This window comes from Pyrus communis, chromosome 16, assembly GCF_041283825.1.
Source record: "Pyrus communis isolate YQ-2024b chromosome 16, ASM4128382v1, whole genome shotgun sequence".
In the NCBI taxonomy this organism is placed as follows: domain Eukaryota; kingdom Viridiplantae; phylum Streptophyta; class Magnoliopsida; order Rosales; family Rosaceae; genus Pyrus; species Pyrus communis.
The window spans coordinates 5,411,317-5,429,719 of NC_142580.1; the positions used below are offsets into that span (position 1 = coordinate 5,411,317).

The 18,403-nt window shown below is 39.6% G+C and overlaps 4 protein-coding genes across 5 annotated transcripts; 1 reads left to right on the forward strand and 3 right to left on the reverse strand.

The window, feature by feature from the left end:
- Positions 1–462: 462 nt before the first annotated feature.
- LOC137731402 (type 2 DNA topoisomerase 6 subunit B-like) lies at positions 463–3,962 on the forward strand. The gene is made up of 11 exons (XM_088687395.1): positions 463–544; positions 634–742; positions 877–960; positions 1,049–1,075; positions 1,193–1,301; positions 1,407–1,503; positions 1,697–1,896; positions 2,078–2,222; positions 2,476–2,668; positions 2,799–2,929; positions 3,366–3,962. Exons 1-11 carry the CDS (start codon positions 509–511, stop codon positions 3,669–3,671), a joined length of 1,437 nt encoding a protein of 478 aa, XP_088543521.1. The 5' UTR covers positions 463–508; the 3' UTR covers positions 3,672–3,962.
- Positions 3,963–4,556: 594 nt separating this feature from the next.
- On the reverse strand, positions 4,557–7,225 carry LOC137732334 (galactinol synthase 1). Its single transcript, XM_068471644.2, has 4 exons — positions 5,825–7,225; positions 5,284–5,604; positions 4,997–5,131; positions 4,557–4,915 (listed from the first exon to the last, which is right to left on the reverse strand). The coding sequence occupies exons 1-4, from the start codon at positions 6,170–6,172 to the stop codon at positions 4,691–4,693; spliced, it is 1,029 nt and encodes a 342-aa protein (XP_068327745.1). The 5' UTR covers positions 6,173–7,225; the 3' UTR covers positions 4,557–4,690.
- A 6,445-nt stretch (positions 7,226–13,670) lies between these two features.
- LOC137731127 (ADP-ribosylation factor 1) lies at positions 13,671–16,831 on the reverse strand. Of its 2 annotated transcripts, XR_015957941.1 has the most exons (7): positions 16,690–16,831; positions 16,078–16,241; positions 15,371–15,441; positions 15,103–15,222; positions 14,442–14,560; positions 13,982–14,346; positions 13,671–13,885 (listed from the first exon to the last, which is right to left on the reverse strand). XR_015957941.1 is itself a non-coding variant. In XM_068470219.2 (6 exons), exons 2-6 carry the CDS (start codon positions 16,223–16,225, stop codon positions 14,238–14,240), a joined length of 567 nt encoding a protein of 188 aa, XP_068326320.1. In that variant the 5' UTR covers positions 16,226–16,241; positions 16,690–16,831; the 3' UTR covers positions 13,671–14,237. The 2 variants fall into 2 exon arrangements, 1 of the variants encoding a protein (XP_068326320.1); XM_068470219.2 differs by having other exon boundaries at positions 13,671–14,346.
- Positions 16,832–17,213: 382 nt separating this feature from the next.
- LOC137732096 (galactinol synthase 1-like) lies at positions 17,214–18,065 on the reverse strand. Its single transcript, XM_088688090.1, has 3 exons — positions 17,941–18,065; positions 17,654–17,788; positions 17,214–17,572 (listed from the first exon to the last, which is right to left on the reverse strand). Exons 1-3 carry the CDS (start codon positions 18,061–18,063, stop codon positions 17,348–17,350), a joined length of 483 nt encoding a protein of 160 aa, XP_088544216.1. The 5' UTR covers positions 18,064–18,065; the 3' UTR covers positions 17,214–17,347.
- Positions 18,066–18,403: the final 338 nt, after the last annotated feature.

An 18,403-nucleotide genomic window follows, 5' to 3' on the forward strand; every position in this document is an offset into this window, starting at 1 on the left:
CAAAGGCAGAACACAACCCCAAAAATGCATAATTTCCTAATCAGATAACACATTAGATTCTATTTTTTTTATTTAGTAGTTGTTATTAGCATTTCAATTTTTTTTTTTGTGCAAATTGGATAACTCACTAGATATTTACCAAGGGAATTGTTATTGACACTCCAAATTTCTTATTCTACACTCCAAACTTTCTATATTTAGAAAGAAAAATACACTTGTGAGGAGTGTTGAATGTGATTTTTGGAGTGCCAATAACACTTCGCTTTACCAAATCCGAGACATGTTTTGGATAGTCAACCACGACCCTTGACCAACATGGGCCTAAGCCCATCCATTCTGATTCAATTGGTCCCAATTCGAATCCTACCCATTCGGATAAAAACTGGCCCAAATAAAAGCCCACAATTCAAAAATGTTCATAAAACGGTGAGGAATAATGTATCGCTACATTCACGCACGGAAACGGCGGGAGTTTCAGTCTTCTCTCCCAAAATCTGAACAAAGAAAGATGACCATCGCTTCAGCCCAAGACCTCTGCCTGCAAGTGAGTTTAAATCTTCACCTAAAAACCTACGAAACACTCGGATCGATTCGCTTTCTGTCGCCGTTAACTTCCGCAATTCGGTTTTGCAGTTAATTTCGTCGGCATTTCAAAGATGCCGCACGTCGGAGGACCTCTGCAGACTCTCCGTCCTTCTCAAGCGCTCTCCACCGTCTGATCCCCGTTCCGTTCAAATTTCAGGTATCTCGCCGCCCTCTAACTCTGTCACTCTCTACGAGTTCGATTTTTGGAAACGAAACGGCGTGGTCTCGAGCGGCAAACGGCGTGTGTGGTTAGTAAAATGACGAATATGGGCTTGGTTTCCGTCTGATCAGTCTCGGATACCGGCGTGGGGAGCTGCGCAGAGGACTTTGGAGGTTTGAAGCTTCGTAGGGAGGCTTTTGGCGCGCAAATTTGGGGTACGTATATGAGTGAATTTACCAAAATGCCTACTCGTTTGCGGTTTCTATGTATCAATTTGGTTTACATGGCCGCATTGTGATGCAGATGGATTGCTTTTCGTCACAACCACCAGTGAGTTCCGATTTCTCTGCAGTAACTGCGCTTTGTTTTGATTAAAATTCAAAACGACCGAGTTTTGAAGTTTGGTTTTGTGATTGCTGATATTGAATGAATTTGTAAGAATTGCAGGTATTGGTGATGATCAGATACATCATTACCAGTTCAATCTGAAAGAAAGTGCATCGGGGAGACGGTTGACCAGGCTGTCTTCAAATCCTAAGAATGGACTCCAATTCAGGTTTGCAAATCACTTCAACTTTTGTGCTGCTGAATATTTTACTTTATGTACTTATCTTTGAAGTTATGCACATAACTGCTTCGTGATTGTTTCATCGTTGTTCAGTGGGACTGAAGTATGTCTGTCAATATCCGAAAGCATTGATGTTTTGCTGGCAGCGTTTAGTTGCTTCTTTCGGAAGATCCTCATGTTAAAGATCCCTGTAAGATCTACTTACAACTTCATGTCCCAAAAGATTTTCAAGTTTGAAATCCTATTGTATTATATCGAGTTGGTTAATTAAAAAGAGAGGCGTTACTTGATCAAATGTGTGTATAGTAGTGTGCCTAACTTCAATGATCAATGATGACTTCAGCAGCGACTAATCGATCAGCTTCAATTGTTTTTTTCCCCAGAATGTTTCAATTGAACTGGTAGTTGAACAAGGGGATGCTCCTGGATCTAGATACGTAAATGTTTTTCTATCGAATGAGGGGAGGAACCCTTTACCTTTTGCAGCTTCAAATCTTGAACGTTTAAAGTCAGGGGTTGAAGACTATGTTTTTAAGCACAGGAATACTTTAGGAAAAAAATGCGAGTCATGCTTCTCAAGTGGGTAAGTTACAATGAAATCCATGCCAGTTTCCCCTCTATTTGGCCCGACTTGCCATTGATTGAAAAGTTAGTAAAATACATCAGGCTGCTGTGGTGTAGTGTAGTGTATAACTGCTTGGAGATTGCATGACACATTGAAAGTTTGTTTTGTGAGTCTTAACTGTTACTTTCAATCTTTTAAGGGAGCATCTCAAGATTGGTAGTGGAACAGCATGCTGCACAGAAAGCCGAAGGTATCCTGGATCAGTGATGGAAGCAGTGATTGTAATTAGTGAAATGTCAGAGGTAGCCAGTACTTGTCCGAGGACATGTAGCTCGAAAACTGAGGTTTGTTTGATCACTTTCATTCTTCTGTTTTTCATATCCCTTTACTATATCGGAACCGTAAAATATGTAGCAGTCCTTGTGATTGGCAGCAATTCATTTATGTAGTTATTTGCCCTTCTAATCTTCTCATGGAATTTTGCTTGTGGTTCAAAAATAATAACAGAAGTGACAAAATGCATTATTTTGTTCGTCTTTGTTTTGGTGTGAATAAATGTATGGTTTGGTTGTTATGAATGCGTGTATTCACTTTCAGGTCTTGTATTTCAAAGATTTCACACCTTGCACAATCCCTCAATCCTCTCTGAAGGCGTTAACTAGCATTGACTGGAAAAGTTACGGATTGAGCTTTGGAAGCGTTGTGGATCAGGGCGGCTTTGCATTAGTGGAATGGGAGAACTTGCCCCCATCTGTTCAAATTGATATTGTCCTCCACCACTACCACGAGCAATATCCAAAATCGTTCATTGCTTAACATCCTTGATATTGGTTAACTTCCTCCTTGCATTCTTTTATTTATGTTTCCTACTAAACATGCCATATGTTATATGTATATGCCTATTCCTTGACACACTGCCAAGATTACAATACCCTCAGCAGGGCGAAAGACGCGACCTGATCAGAATCTCATTAAAAAAGCAATTAAGCTTGCATTGAACGATTTGAAGGACAATTACGCTGGAGTTCTTCTAAGTGCCCATGCCGTCAAGGTACGTTTCTCGCTCTCACAACTCTGTCATCTTTGAATTTTCTAGCATAGTGGGTCTTCTAAGAGACCAATGGCTCGAAAATTATCCTCTTACACGCGATTATCCTATATTGTGTTTTACTTTTCATCTTTATTGCTTGAATTGTCTTACACGAAAACAATTTTATAAAAACCAAGTTTCTGCATCAAAATATCTGCTGAAAATTCAAATTTCCGAAATAATTAGTGTTTACGTCTTTGTTGTATGTGGTCATACCTTCAGTGATTGGTTGTTACTATGTCAAACTCCATAAGGTAGAAACATATTCCACTTGAGAATGACAGACGAAGCTTCTGAAACTTAGACTTTCCATCTCAATCGTAAATCCGTAGACTTCGCTTAACAAAGTGACGTCTGCATTTTAGCACCTTGGTTAACCGATTGCCTTGGTTCCCAGGTCCGTAGCTATGCCCCCGATCTCGCGAGAATAATTTCTAGCCTAATCTTGTCTTCCAATGACGCGGACTTCCGAGAAGAATGCTGTTCTTTTCTTGGATTGCAGTCTCAAGGAGTTGGAGGTGAAGTCGTTGAAGATTGTATAAGGGAAAAGATCATTGCGGTAGTAGAAATGCATGACAGAGAGCCCCAGAGAAGCAAAGAAATGCCAACTTTTCTTTTCGAGGATGATCACATGCAGGAATTAGGGTCTCAAGACGGGGAATATGAAGGAGAGGGTGCATTTGGCTCTATGGATATATGTTAAAACGCACATGAGGTGGTGATTTGCGGTGGTATTCCAAGTCAATAACGCAACGTCTGCATTTGTTTGACATATCGACATTGTATAGTAATCAATGCACGTAAGTCGTTCTCTTTTAAAAAGGTTTTAATATGTTTTGACATTAAGACGATGATGATCCTGAACATATTGTCCCACCCGAAATGAGCAAAAGGTCAATTATCGATTATCTGGTGGGGTCTTGGTACCGAGGTCCAGACCCATTGTAAGTCTGCCACGTGTATAGCTAGACAATTGTTACCATACGTTTGGAAAGGTACCTGTTTAGTTGGATTGAAGGCAGTGCCAATTGGACGAAGTTGGGCTGTTCCGATGTGGTATTGTAAGCGAATCGAGTTGTCCGAGTTTGGGACCGAGTCATATTTCAGTTCAGAACTACTAGAAATTGGGTTGATAATGACCTAAACTCTATCTCAAATTGCATTTGGGTGAAGCGACTGCTGCATGGGACCCCACATGTATAGAGTCGACTTCATTATGAGAGTTATGCAGCAGTCCTTAACCCAGCATTTTTTGAAGAAAAAGAGGTGGAATTCAAATTTTGGCCTAAGCAGAAAATATTGTTGTACGTTAAATGCACCGAAAATAGAATGGGCTTGTTTGAAATTGTTTTTAAAATGGCTAGAAATGCCTTTTATGAAAATGTTTTTGGAACCATTATTTAGTCAAAATGCAAGTAAATCTTGAAAAAATATTTTAAATTTTAAAAGTGTTTTCAGTCATTTTAAAATCACTTACAAGTAAACTCGTATATTTTTAGTTAGTATTATAGAGCTCTCAAGTACACTAGGTAATTAAGTCATACCAAATACATTAACTCAATCATATGAACCCTCACCACCAAGAAAATAAGGCCAATCAGAAGCAATCTAATTAAAAAGGAGTATATAATACAAGTATGAGACCAAAAAAATTAATGAAGGATCACTAATCACACCATTAACTTGTGAATAATAATTAGTCGCTCAAGATTATATTATATATCAAGCAGCAGATGGAGCAGGAATATAGGGAATCGTAGGCTCCGGCATGGAAGCCATGATCGACGACGGCTTCGAGAAAGTTTCTTCCTCCGCAGCTGCTGGGGTTTCAGCCTTGAAATCCAGGGACTCGTCGTTGTAAATTTCCCACCATTTGGCCACTAACACCTTGATGTCCTCTCTGTCCATGTTAGCTTCCTTGCCGGTATACCTCCATGGTTTTGATCCCTATAATTAAAAAGAAACAATTCATTAAAGAGTGATTAATTAAAATAAATATGCTTAATCAATCTGTTAAATAGTACTTACAGCAGCACAGTAGTGAACTACGTTTACTTGATCAAGCTGCACGTTCTCTGGGTGGCGCCATAGATTGGCAAGAACTAAGTTGTATATATTTGGGATTGGTTTGTACGTCTTTTGGAAGAACTTGTTCAAGAAATCCTGTAAAATTCATAAACAAAAAGATTGGTAACAGCAACTTTATGTTTCCTTTGATTCCAATTGGCGATGAAATTGTTGTCACGTAGCAGAAATAGTCATACTTAAATTTTTTCTTGCAAAATAATTATGATTAATTTCTAATATGTACTTACTTGTTCTGCGAAAGGGGTGGGTGGGACGACTTTGAGAGTCTGAAGAAGGCCGTCGTATGTCAAGCGGCTAGGCTCGAACACGAACATGCCGGCGTTGAAGTAGAGCGGAGGAGGAGAGCCCATCTCAGCAGGCCATGAAACCTTGTCAGGGCACTGCTGGCAATACCCGATTGTGTATTGTGGTGAGCGACTCCATGTTTTCTCACAGAAGCAGTCCATCACAGCATAGAAGTAGCCATCAGGCGTATCAAACAGATGATCAATGTTCTCAAACACTTGGATATCCGCATCCAAATATATCATTTTGCTGTACTCCTCAAACTGCATATATGCATAAGTTCCATATACTCAAATATATATACATATTTACTGTAACCATAAGAGAGTGCCTGCGTGATGTATTGTTCACCACACAGTCTGATATGTTATGTTTTAATCATTGGTAGACTAGTTTCAATTGACAGTCTGACAATATAACATATTAGATATCTGATACATTATCATGATAAATATCAATATGTCTATGGTTTTACGTACTTACATTCCAAATACGGAGCTTGGAGTAGTTGACGACATAGTAGGCCATTGCAAACTTAATCTGGTTCTCAGGAGGATAAATAGGTTCGATCTCATGAACAATACAACCCTGAGAACGTAAAATCTCACGGTGCTCCTCTGGCACGTCCGGTAATATCGCAACCACAAGAGCGTACTCACTCTTAACTCTGCGCAAGCCCTTAGCCAAACCCACAACCCCTTTGAAATAATCACCATCTCCAGCTAAAAACGTCACAAATGCCCTCTTGGAGCAGCCTGTAGTAGTAGTAGTGAGCGTTGAGACTTTCCTTGTGGACTGAAACACATCAGCTGGAACTTCTGGGGGTGCCATTGCCTGGAACTTCTGGGTGTGTTGAGAAATGAGGAGTGTGGGGAAAGTAAATTAGCTACACTGAGGAAGCCACCCCCCACTAACCTTTGGTTCTGGGTTGTAATCTGCCCCTTGGATGCCTTATATAAACAAATGAGGACTAAATGCATGTAAGATGAACCCCAAATGAAACCCAAATGCAAAGTATGGTCCAAGTTTGTTTTTATAAATAATGTTTTTGTTAAGGTTTATGATAGTGTTGGAGGGAAATAAAAAACAAGAAAGAATAAACGAACAATGTTTTCTGTTCAAACCCACCATTCATCTAGGGTAGCCTTATCATCAAGTATCAAGATGGACGGCTGAGATTAATGGGAGGTAATAAGGTCATGGTCAATAGAAAATATATATAATACTATGTAATTACTTGCAATGGGGAAAATGCATTAGGCTTCAAGTGGGAGTAATTTTTCTTTGTGGAAAATATATCTTCGAGAAAGTTAGCATCAAAGGGTGGAGTAGTCGGTTGAAGTGGGGCCTTTGACCAAGTCATGTAAAAGATTATTTTTAAATAAGCATTCTGTAGTTTGGTCTCATCTAATTCTATGACAGATCTCTAATATTAATTGCAGATGAGACCTAACAATACTACGATTTTTCTTTTATAATTTGGAGAGGTTTGTTTCGAGGCTTAAGCTCAGCTGCTCAGTAACATCCATCAACTTCTAAAACATGATTAGTACTAGAGAGATGAGTTTAGCATATATTTTCAAATCTTTTTTCATAGTACAGATAAATTTAGTGTATTATTCTTTCCCAAACACAAAGCTTGCCTGAAGAGCTTATATATTATTATTAACCAAATTCTAATTTTTTTTTCAAGGTGAAACAACTTAAGACATGATTAACACACCAGCTTTCTTTTGGTGAAACACATACATCATGCATGCTTTTAGTAACTTAGAAATTAATGATGCCTTTATCAAGGAAAAATCAGATGTGGGGTTTTTATTTTGATGAGAAAGTTTAACAGTAATCGCAAAGATTGACTAGCTAGCTTAATGATTGGGAAGATTACTGATTAATTGACCTTAATTTGGTGTATTCCTCTATACCAACAACGAGAAAGGAAGGGAAGTACCAAAAAAATGTTGGAGAAATTAGTATGGTTGAGACCATGCATGTGCATGAATCCCTGTCGTCAAATTAAGTTATATTTTTTGTCCGTACTGAATAATCAAACCCTAATTTTTGTGTTTAAGAATGGTATATATTTGTTTGACATTTCATACACTAGTAGAAACTTGGATTAATTACACTGCATGCACTTGGTTGTTCGTCAGAGTTTTTTTTTTCTTTTTTTTTTTATGAAAAAAAAATGATATTATTTAGACTAGGGGAAGGGGTAGGTTTAGACTCACGATAGACTAGTAATAATGTGGTTCAAATTCATCTTTGATGAGAATCAAACCTAAAACCTTTTACTTACAAGTGAAGATTAATATTATTAGACCGTGGTACTAAGTGGCAGGTGCATTGAGGGGTAGGGGGTCAGTTGACCCCCCGAACTTCGGTGACCATCCATGGATACCTTGAGTGCTGACCCTCCAAACTTCAGTGAATATCCATGGATACCTTGGGTGCTTCCCTTTTGAAGATTAGAGTTGGCTTTATACATGCCCTTTTGATAAAATGTCTGAAATAAGAGTGAATGAAATGGTGATCTCAGTGAATAATAAAGCATCACCATTCTTAGACAAACATATTAATGGGATGCAATGATATCAAACGTTGTTAGTGTGTTCAAGATAAGTGTGTTTCTTTGTTAAGCATTCATATGGAAGTAGCCTTAGCATAAGTTAGTTACCCTCGCAAATGAGACATTAACAGGTGTGCATTATGCCTTTCCAAATGACTTTAGGCCTACCAAGACTCGATGAAATTGGGATATGCATGCTATTTATGGTAAAAAAATTGCGCGCTATTCTTATTGAACCCTCTAATATTATTTTTTGGATTCGTCACAAATTGCTCCTTAGAGTTAGTCCTTAAGCAAAGTAATATAAATACAGTTTGAGTGACGAGTAATGCTACTGTTGTGATCTGTTATTAATCGTGACTGAGAAGAATTAGGGTTAGCTTTTATGTTTCCTTTTTTCTTTTGAGATTTGACTGCAAGCAGACTTCAGCACACTGTAAAGTAAAAAATTTTGTTTCCCATGGTTTGCTTTCTTACATGCATACTACAATATCTTGAAAAGTATGTATGTAGCATTTTAAATACCCAAAAACAAATCTGAAAATTTTTCAACAACGAATTTTGGAGGGGGCAGATACAAAATTGTTTTCCTTCGTTGAGATGTCACCGACGTCATTAAAAATTTCACATATTGTTGACGTTGGATTAAATATATATTAATGGTTGATATGATGTTTTGATTAAATACATTAATGGTTGATACGATGTTTTGATTAAATATATATAGGGTAAGCTACTTAATGAAAAGTTTGTAATTTAGAACATGAAAAACGTTCCAAGAAAGCAACGCTTGCTATCTGCTGATACAGAACCATCTCTTCCTTTGATTAATTTACTTGCAGTTATAAAGTCATCTTATCTATGGATAAATATGCGCAAACTGCCTGTTGAATCATATAATATATATATATATATATGTATGTATGTATGACACACCCCGACCGAGATCAGGGCGTGCTGGCCGTCACACGAAGGTGACGGAGCCATGTGCGCGTGCGGAAGCTATGAAGATAGTAATATAAAAGTACTAATAATTAAAAACTAACTAGCATACAAAGTACTAGTGTATGTGAGACACAATTTCAGAGCGAGTCTACAGCAGTCAAGAAGGAAAAATGCGACATATATACACCCGAAGGTGACCCTACAATGGTGAGTGTCTGTCAGAAATGCCGGGACGCCCTCTGGGATAAACCACCGAACTTGCTAGACCACTAGAACCTGGAGGGGCGCAAAAACAAAAGCGTGAGTGGGCAAAAACAAAGCTCTTTGAAAACTCTTTAGCAAAATACATTCTAACCCCTCGCCGTAAAACCTGTATACTTCCCAGAAAATGAACATATATACGTATGTATAGGTATGCCAATCATGCTCCAAAATATGCCATTCATGCTCGAGAATATGCCACAACAGAATCTCATAATCAAATATAAATGCTCAAGCGTAATTCACATCAATAACATATAATCTGGCAGCCGGGAGTCACCTAACGTGACCTGTACGGCTGCATCTAGAGCTCCACTCTCAACTCAATAACTGAATCTGCACACGAGTCGGAACCACCTAACGTGGTCTGTACGACAGGCTGGGTGTAATATATATATGTATGCTCTAGTGCTACGATCACGTGAAGCTGGGCGATAAATCGCGGGTCACCTACAAGTCGGAACCACCTAATGTGGTCTGTACGACAGGCTTGCACCTAACTTGGATCCAAGGCGAGCATGCGGTGCTAGTGAACATACACGTGAAGGCTGTGCCCTGGCCTCGGGCGGGAGCACTAACACCGGGGGTGCAGATTATGAGCTCTCTAAGCATCTCAAACTACTATTGCATAACAACATGAATACCACTTACCTGGCACTTACCTGTGCGTCCACAACACCAAATACATATATATATATATATATATATATGTATGCCACTACTAATACATGCGATGATGCGTAAACAACATTCATATGATGCATGGCATAAAACAAATAACCTTTTCTATTTAATTTCTGGGAATTAATATGTATATAGGTATATACGGAAAACAAAAGCCCACTCACTGATAATTAGAAGGGTCGTAGCCCCCCTGCCTCGAGTGTGTACGTTCGTCCTCGGAATACGTATCACCTATACGCGAAAAAGCTACGAAAACGTTAATTTAAAAGCACATAACCAACTTCTTGTAATAACTTCTCATACATTGCTCAAATTGGACAAATGAATATACCAACGTGCTCTACACAACCTCAGGATCACACCCATATTTTTAAAATAATTTTTGGACCCCGCACGCGCCCCCACGCGCCGTCCTAGGCACGAACCTACGCGCCCCCCACGCGCGGCCACGTGCCATGCACACTGACGGCGTCAACTGACGCCGTCAGGAATATTCCGTTAAACTGACGGAATATTCTGTTAAACTTAACTGACGCCGTCACTGCCGTTAGGAATATTCCGTCAGATTTGACGGAATATTCCGTCACCTTCTCCGGCGAGACTCCGGCGCCGGCGACGGCGCCGGAAAACTGGAAATTTTTCAAACTTTGTTTTCTCCTTCGTTTTTCAACCATTTTTCACGATCTTTATACCAAAATGAAGCTTAGGACTAGTAGAATCACGATAGGATAGTTTTAAGGCCTAAAAATTAAGGAATTATACCTGTCTTCAAGGTCAAAACTCGGCCAACTTCGAACCTAGCCTTCCCGACGTCCAATTTCACCCAACGAACCACTCCGAGGCTCCTTGGGACCTCACAAACACAACTACAAGCTTCAAAATTGCAAAAACAAGTTAGTTTAAGGGTTGCATGAACAGTACATAATTCGGCCATTGTTGAAACGACGTGAAAACGTTCGAATTCTTACCTGGAATTGGTATGGTTGTGCTCCTCACAACCTCACGAGTTCAATGGTGTAATTGGTTTCTTGATTGGTGAAAGTTTTGAGTATGTTTGTGTGTGGTCCGTATGTTGAGAAGAGAAGAAGAAGAGAGGAACTCGGGGAAAGAGAGAGAGAGAGAGAGAGAGAGACAGAGTGACAGAAAGTGAGGGAAAGAGGGAGGGAATCCCGGGAGAAAAAGAAAGGGTATGAGTGTGTGTGGTCCTACAACACTACACCACACAACACTAATGTGATAAAAACGAATTAGGGGGTAAAATCGTAAATTCACACGTACGTTAAAATGAAATTTGGGACGGGATGTTACAATGTATGTATCAATCATCTCCAGGAATTGTGTAGCACAGTACAGGGCGATTGGGCCCTGTCCTGCCTTAAAAAAAAAAAAAAAAAAAAAAAAAAAGCAAAAGATACAGTAAAGTAAATATGCTTCTTGCTTGGTCGATCTTGCTTTTTTTTTTTTTTTTTTTTTTTTTTAATTATTCCTACAAAACCCTAGCTCTCAAACAAAATGCGCATAAGTTAAAAATATCAGAAATTTTGTCTACCAAAACTTTATTAAAACTACTACTACAAAGAAAATCAGTAGATTTAGGGTTTAGGGTTTATGAGTCCAAATTAGACACTGAGGCTCCAACTTTGAAAATTGAAAATTTGTTCTTTAGGCTTTCACCTATCAAGCAATTGTATAATCTTATCAAGGATTTATGGAGAAGTGTACTGGCCTCCAAGAGTAGTTTGACATACATAGAAACAACACAGTTGACGCTTCTGTAGACAACTTAAATTGAGGTACCAAACTTTGTTGGAAGTGGGAATCTTCCCCTGCCAACTTTAATAAGGTAGAGATCCAAGAAGGATTTAGTCCTAGGCCCCTAGCCCTAGAGAAATAAAACAAGGAAGAAACCCTAATAAGTTAATGTTGGTGACTGGTCTTCCATCTGTTGAAATGTCTCACATCGACCGTATCAATGAGAAAAGAAAAGTTTAAATATTCTAACTCCACTCCAACTAATACCGAGACCTTTTGTGATAAAACTCCACACCTGACGGATTGTGCAGATTGTAATTACCAAGTGAGGGACATTATCAGTGTTGTTGGAAGTGGGCCTTTGGCCCGTTTCTTTGATAATTCTACATGGTATCAGAGCTAGGGAGCAGGCCCGTACTGTACTGCCACATGATGGGTGGGTCCCCTTGGCCTCGCGCGATGATGATGGGTCCCTTGGCCCCACTTGTAGGGTGAGTCTTCTTGACTTCATGTGGTTGTTGATGTGTGGATCTCTCACGTGTGACCCACTAATTGGGTTCACGTGAGGGGGCGTGTTGAGATGTCTCACATCGACCGTATTAATGAGAAAAGAAAAGTTTAAATATTCTAACTTCATTCTTTTGCACCTGACGAATTGTGCAAGTAGTAATTACCAAGTTGGGAACAATATCGATATTGTTGGAAGTGGAGCCTTTGGCCCGTCTCTCTGATAATTTTACACCATCATCAGCAGGAAGAGCCAAAAGTTGGGAGCTTAATGCTGAAAGCAAGCTTTTCAGTTTCTGTAGTTTAGTCATTTACAAGTGGTCCTCAGTTCAAATGGCAAGAGTGGCCAGTACTGGACGTGCATGCAGCATTCAGGCCCCTCAAACATGCATGGCAAGAGCCGCAGGACACAAACCTTGTCTTAATTTGTATGCATCTGCATGCATGCATGACTACTGCAGATGCCCATAATATTCATCCAACCTGCTGTTGTTGTTTTTTATGAGTGTTGTTGTTGTTGTTGTTGTTTTTTTTTTTTTTTTTTTTTTTTTTTTAAACAAACGATAATATCTACACTAAGGGGTTAAAGAATGAGTTAAGTCTCGTAATAGACTACACACAATGTCACATCCCAGCCCGGGGCGGAACCACTTTCCTGGCCCGCTCCACCACCGTAGCACGATATTGTCCGCCTTGGGCTTACCATTCCCTCACGGTTTTGTTTTTGGGAACTCACAAGCAACTTCCCAGTGAGTCACCCATCATGGGATTGCTCTAGCCCCCTTCTCGCTTAACTTCGGAGTTCCTACGGAACCCGAAGCCAGTGAGCTCTCAAAAGGCCTTGTGCTAGGTAGAAATGGGAATATACATTTAAGGATCACTCCCCTAGGCGATGTGGGATGTTACAATCCACCCCCCTTAGGGGCCTAACATCCTCGTCGGCACACCACGACCAGGGTTAGGCTCTGATACCAAATTGTCACATCCCGGCCCGGGACGGAACCACTTCCTGGGCCCGCTCCACCACCGTAGCACGATATTGTCCGCTTTGGGCTTACCATTCCCTCATGGTTTTGTTTTTGGGAACTCACGAGCAACTTCCCAGTGGGTCACCCATCATGGGATTGCTCTAGCCCCCTTCTCGCTTAACTTCGGAGTTCCTACGGAACCTGAAGCCAGTGAGCTCCTAAAAGGCCTTGTGCTAGGTAGAAATGGGAATATACATTTAAGGATCACTCCCCTGGGCGATGTGGGATGTTACAATCCACCCCCCTTAGGGGCCCGACATCCCCGTCAACACACCACGACCAGGGTTAGGCTCTGATACCAAATTGTCACATCCCGGCTCGGGGCGGAACCACTTCCTGGGCCCGCTCCACCACCGTAGCACGATATTGTCCGCTTTGGGCTTACCATTCCCTCACGGTTTTGTTTTTGGGAACTCACGAGCAACTTCCCAGTGGGTCACCCATCATGGGATTGCTCTAGCCCCCTTCTCGCTTAACTTTGGAGTTCCTAAGGAACCCGAAACCAGTGAGCTCCCAAAAGGCCTTGTGCTAAGTAGAAATGGGAATATACATTTAAGGATCACCCCCCCTGAGCGATGTGGGATGTTACACACAACAAGTTCAAATTTGTATTTGACGAGAATCAAACATAAAATCTCTCACTTACAACAGTTAAACTTAAAGGTGAAAACGTTGTTACAATATAGTGTTGTGTAGATTCACCAAGTTATCAACATTAAAGAAATGCTTCGCGTACGAGCCTCATAATCCTATTGCTGCTTCGGATGTAAAAAGTGCTTTAGGTAAATCGGACCTATTCTGAAAGAGACGAAGGACACAAATTTTTAATAAATAAACAAAAGCAATTTGGAGGAGAGAGAAGAATGAGGGAAAGCAACCAAGAAATTTGGTCACCTTGGTGCCTCTTTTCCCCAGCGCATTTGGACAATGGAAGTGCTTTTGGCGTGAGTGGCTCTCTCATTCTATTTTTCGTTCATTCAGTAGTTCATAGGGTTTTTTTTTTTTTGACGGTGCAAATTTGATACAAATGAGTTTTATATATTAATTGTGGAACTCACCTATTGTTTTATTTTTCTCTATTTTATAATCTCTCTCTCTTGTTATTTATTATATGGGTAGTTCATCTTTCACGATAATCGAACCTAAAATCTCATTTTTTATTTATTAGAATAGCAATAGCAATTGCAATGTTGTTGGAGAGCCAATCCAGCCCCTCATATAGACCCTCCCCGGACGTTGCACAGGTGCTCTGGATGTACCTGGAAAACCATACAATGGGTGTTAGACCTAATTAAAAAAATTAAAAATTAAAAAGATGAATCACAGGAGGGACAAGGAATCCCATAAAGATTACCAGTGACGCTGTCTCAGAGAGTGGAGGCCAAGCTTATCAGTAATTTCAGCAGCATTCATGGCATTGGGAAGATCTTGTTTGTTAGCAAATACGAGCAACACAGCATCACGCAGTTCATCCTGAAAACAGGATATTTCAATCACACAAAATAATGGAACATAAAATAACTTGTCCTAGTATCTCCAACATCAATTAGGTAAACCTGGAAGTATTGAAAGGTTCCAGATAACAGGTCCAGAGAACCACTCTTCAAAATTAACATGACCGACCTTACTAAGCACATATGACTCAGTGAAAAGAACGTTTATCATTCAGCCACACCATTCAAAGCCAATACAGCAAAGCAAATCAGCCAACGATATCAACAGAGTAAGAAAATAGGATAACTAGTTTTGTCAATATCCACAACACGCATCAACAGCATACTAACACAGTTCAGGAAGCTGCCACTTAGGCCACTGCATCTTTATCATCTCTAATCAATAGAAAACCTTACGTTATCTGTTATAAACTACAGGCTTCAGTCCTAAATCTCATACACTAAAATCTAGGAAATTCCAGAAGTTGAAGGGATGATATTTTAAAACATATCAGCACAGAATACATCCTGGAATACTCAAAGAAGGATGGATACAAACGCTTGAGCAAAATGACAACAAACCTCATTCAACATCCTATGCAATTCGTCCCTTGCCTCAACAACACGGTCTCTGTCATTGCTGTCCACAACAAAGATAAGACCCTGCGTGTTCTGGAAATAGTGCCTCCACAATGGTCGGATCTGAAAGGAAAGAAATAGGTTGCCAACTTGTCATCCACAATTTTCAAGATATTCTAAACTTGTTATCCACAAGTCAAGAAAACTTTTGGAAATCACCAAAATTTCTTTAAATAACTTTACATCTCTCAGAAACATGAACTAAACTAACCTTGTCCTGACCCCCGACATCCCAGACGGTGAAGCTGATGTTCTTGTACTCCACGGTCTCCACATTAAACCCTACAATTGTATATTTTTCAAAAATCTTAAAAAAAATTACAAAACCTAATGAACTTCATAAAGGAACAGCATAGAAAATGAACGAAATAAAAGAAAACAAAGCAGAAGAAAAAGCCTTTACACTTTTAAGTCTAGCATAAATATCGTTGCTGTTAAGTTGTGACAATTTATAGTTACAAACTCACAAAAAAATAAAGACATAGAGATTTTCAATGTGCCGGAACACAGGTTGGTACACCACATGACATTATACAAGTGGAGGGACACTAGAAAAATAAAACTTCCTTCCACTTGTATAATGACATGTGACGTACCACCCCATGTTCAGGGCACACTGAAAAATTTCTCCTGCTTTCAGATCACAAGCTATGCCTCCCAACCATAAAACAACCATTTTAGATATAGCCACATGTTGCCATCCAAACTATCTAGCATCTTGGACTGAAAATTTTCATCTCCACCAGCTCACAATGAAACCATATCAAACATTAAGATCAACAATTCTAATAAAAGTAGATTAGAATGTCCACGATCAGTGACGAATATCATCCAATGTTAAAGTCTCGACATATTCTACAAAGCTAGCATAACAACAATGAGCACACGATTGCCTTGGGAGGGGAAGAAGGAACTCACCGATGGTGGGAATGGTTGTGACGATCTCACCAAGCTTGAGCTTGTAGAGGATGGTGGTCTTACCAGCGGCATCGAGACCAACCATCAGAATTCGCATCTCCTTCTTGGCAAAAAGCCGGCTGAAAAGCTTCGTGAACGTAAGCCCCATTTCTGGCTACGGATCCCTACATATCAAAACACCAACTCACTAGCATCAACAGATCAAACTCCGGCAAGGCCAAACGTAAATCATTAGCAATTCATATTTTTACATCCAAGAAACTAAAATTACAAAATTGAAGGATTCAAACTAGTAATTATGCAGCATGCAGCAACAGATCGAGCAGATCTGGAGTTACAGCCAAATTTTGCAGTGGAAATTCGAGCAAAATTCTAGAGATCCGAATGATTAGAACACGTAATCTTCGAATCACAGTAAAAAAATCAACACAAATCTCACGGTATTCAAGCATTTGACCACATTAAACACAAATGAACGCTAAATCTGACCGTAATCAACAAAATTACCGCGAAATTAGAAACCAAATCGAGCGCAAAAGTACCGAAATCAAACGGAGAAGTACAAATGCGATTAAATTCAGAGAAATTCAAGATCTGAGAGTCGGAATTTACCTTCGATGAGCTTTCGCAGAGGGACCTTGAAGATCGAGGGAGAGAGAAGGAGAAGGAAGCTTTGAACCAACGCGTGAATGTGGGGGGTGAGGATCGACAACTGGGGGGTTTATAAACTCCCGGTCCGTAGTTTGTTTGAAATACGAAAATGCCCCTGGCGCACTGCGTAAACGCTGATCCTGCGGCCGAAGTGAATTTTCGGTATAACCGGCACATATCATAACTGTATAAATGGTGGGATATATCATTATATAAATAATGAGATATATATATTAAAATGTTAATAACTTAACAAATAAAATTTCTTACCACTTACATAAAAACACATGTATTTTTAGTTACAACTAAAAGTACCACTTACATAAAACATTTTAAATTTTAAACGTACTTTCAGTCATTTTAAAATCACTTACAACTAAACTCATATATTTTTAGTTAGTATTATAGAGCTCTCAAGTACACTAGGTAATTAAGTCTTACCAAATACATTAACTCACTCATATGAACCCTCACCACCAAGAAAATAAGGCCAATCAGAAGCAATCTAATTAAAAAGGAGTATATAATACAAGTATGAGACCAAAAAAATTAATGAAGGATCACTAATCACACCATTAACTTGTGAATAATAATTAGTCGCTCAAGATTATATTATACATCAAGCAACAGATGGAGCAGGAATGTAGGGAATGGTAGGCTCCGGCATGGAAGCCATGATCGACGACGGCTTCGAGAAAGTTTCTTCCTCCGCAGCTGCTGGGGTTTCAGCCTTGAAATCCAGGGACTCCTCGTTGTAAATTTCCCACCATTTGGCCACTAACACCTTGATGTCCTCTCTGTCCATGTTAGCTTCCTTGCCGGTATACCTCCACGGTTTTGATCCCTATAATTAAAAAGAAACAATTCATTAAAGAGTGATTAATTAAAATAAATATGCTCAATCAATCTGTTAAATAGTACTTACAGCAGCACAGTAGTGAACTACGTTTACTTGATCAAGCTGCACGTTCTCTGGGTGGCGCCATAGATTGGCTAGAACTAAGTTGTATATATTTGGGATTGGTTTGTACGTCTTTTGGAAGAACTTGTTCAAGAAATCCTGTAAAATTCATAAACAAAAAGATTGGTAACAGCAACTTTATGTTTCCTTTGATTCCAATTGGCAATGAAATTGTTGTCATGTGGCAGAAATAGTCCTACTTAAATTTTTTCTTGCAAAATAATTATGATTAATTTCTAATATGTACTTACTTGTTCTGCGAAAGGGGTGGGTGGGACGACTTTGAGAGTCTGAAGAAGGTCGTCGTATGTCAAGCGGCTAGGCTCGAACACGAACATGCCGGCGTTGAAGTAGAGCGGAGGAGGAGAGCCCATCTCAGCAGTGTAAGCAGTAATATAAAGAATCAAACTACAACTGCATAGCAAACCAACACGACATTAGGATTACCATAAACATATACGCTTCAGTAACTGAAGGACCATCCCGTGCAGTACAAGAAACCAACTTACCTGGAGGTATCGCCATTCTGAGAGCAACAGATGAAGTCTTCTACTTCCAACACTCGTTAATACTTCTCTATAAGTGAATAGGGTTTTAGATATCACGGAAGCCCTAGTGTGGAAGCAGGGACTTCAACTATTTATACAATCATTCATCGATAGAGATCCACTCGGTCCAGCCTATTAACAGAAGGAGTGTTGATCTCTATCTCAA

Excerpts from the sequence above, each read along its gene's own strand:
- LOC137732096 (XM_088688090.1), bottom strand. The coding sequence starts at position 18,063 with ATGGGCTCTCCTCCTCCGCTCTACTTCAACGCCGGCATGTTCGTGTTC. Across the intron at positions 17,789-17,940 it reads CCACCCCTTTCGCAGAACAA|GATTTCTTGAACAAGTTCTT; the intron begins GTAAGTACATAT and ends TGAATTTTACAG. Across the intron at positions 17,573-17,653 it reads TAGTTCACTACTGTGCTGCT|GGATCAAAACCGTGGAGGTA; the intron begins GTAAGTACTATT and ends TTTTAATTATAG.
- LOC137731402 (XM_088687395.1), top strand. The coding sequence starts at position 509 with ATGACCATCGCTTCAGCCCAAGACCTCTGCCTGCAA. Across the intron at positions 743-876 it reads CCGTTCCGTTCAAATTTCAG|TCTCGGATACCGGCGTGGGG; the intron begins GTATCTCGCCGC and ends CCGTCTGATCAG. Across the intron at positions 2,930-3,365 it reads TAAGTGCCCATGCCGTCAAG|GTCCGTAGCTATGCCCCCGA; the intron begins GTACGTTTCTCG and ends CTTGGTTCCCAG.
- LOC137731127 (XM_068470219.2), bottom strand. The coding sequence starts at position 16,225 with ATGGGGCTTACGTTCACGAAGCTTTTCAGCCGGCTTTTTGCCAAGAAG. Across the intron at positions 14,561-15,102 it reads TGCATAGGATGTTGAATGAG|GATGAACTGCGTGATGCTGT; the intron begins GTTTGTTGTCAT and ends TCCTGTTTTCAG. Across the intron at positions 14,347-14,441 it reads TCTCTGAGACAGCGTCACTG|GTACATCCAGAGCACCTGTG; the intron begins GTAATCTTTATG and ends ATGGTTTTCCAG.
- LOC137732334 (XM_068471644.2), bottom strand. The coding sequence starts at position 6,172 with ATGGCACCCCCAGAAGTTCCAGCTGATGTGTTTCAGTCCACAAGGAAA. Across the intron at positions 5,605-5,824 it reads CCAAGCTCCGTATTTGGAAT|TTTGAGGAGTACAGCAAAAT; the intron begins GTAAGTACGTAA and ends GCATATATGCAG. Across the intron at positions 5,132-5,283 it reads CCACCCCTTTCGCAGAACAA|GATTTCTTGAACAAGTTCTT; the intron begins GTAAGTACATAT and ends TGAATTTTACAG.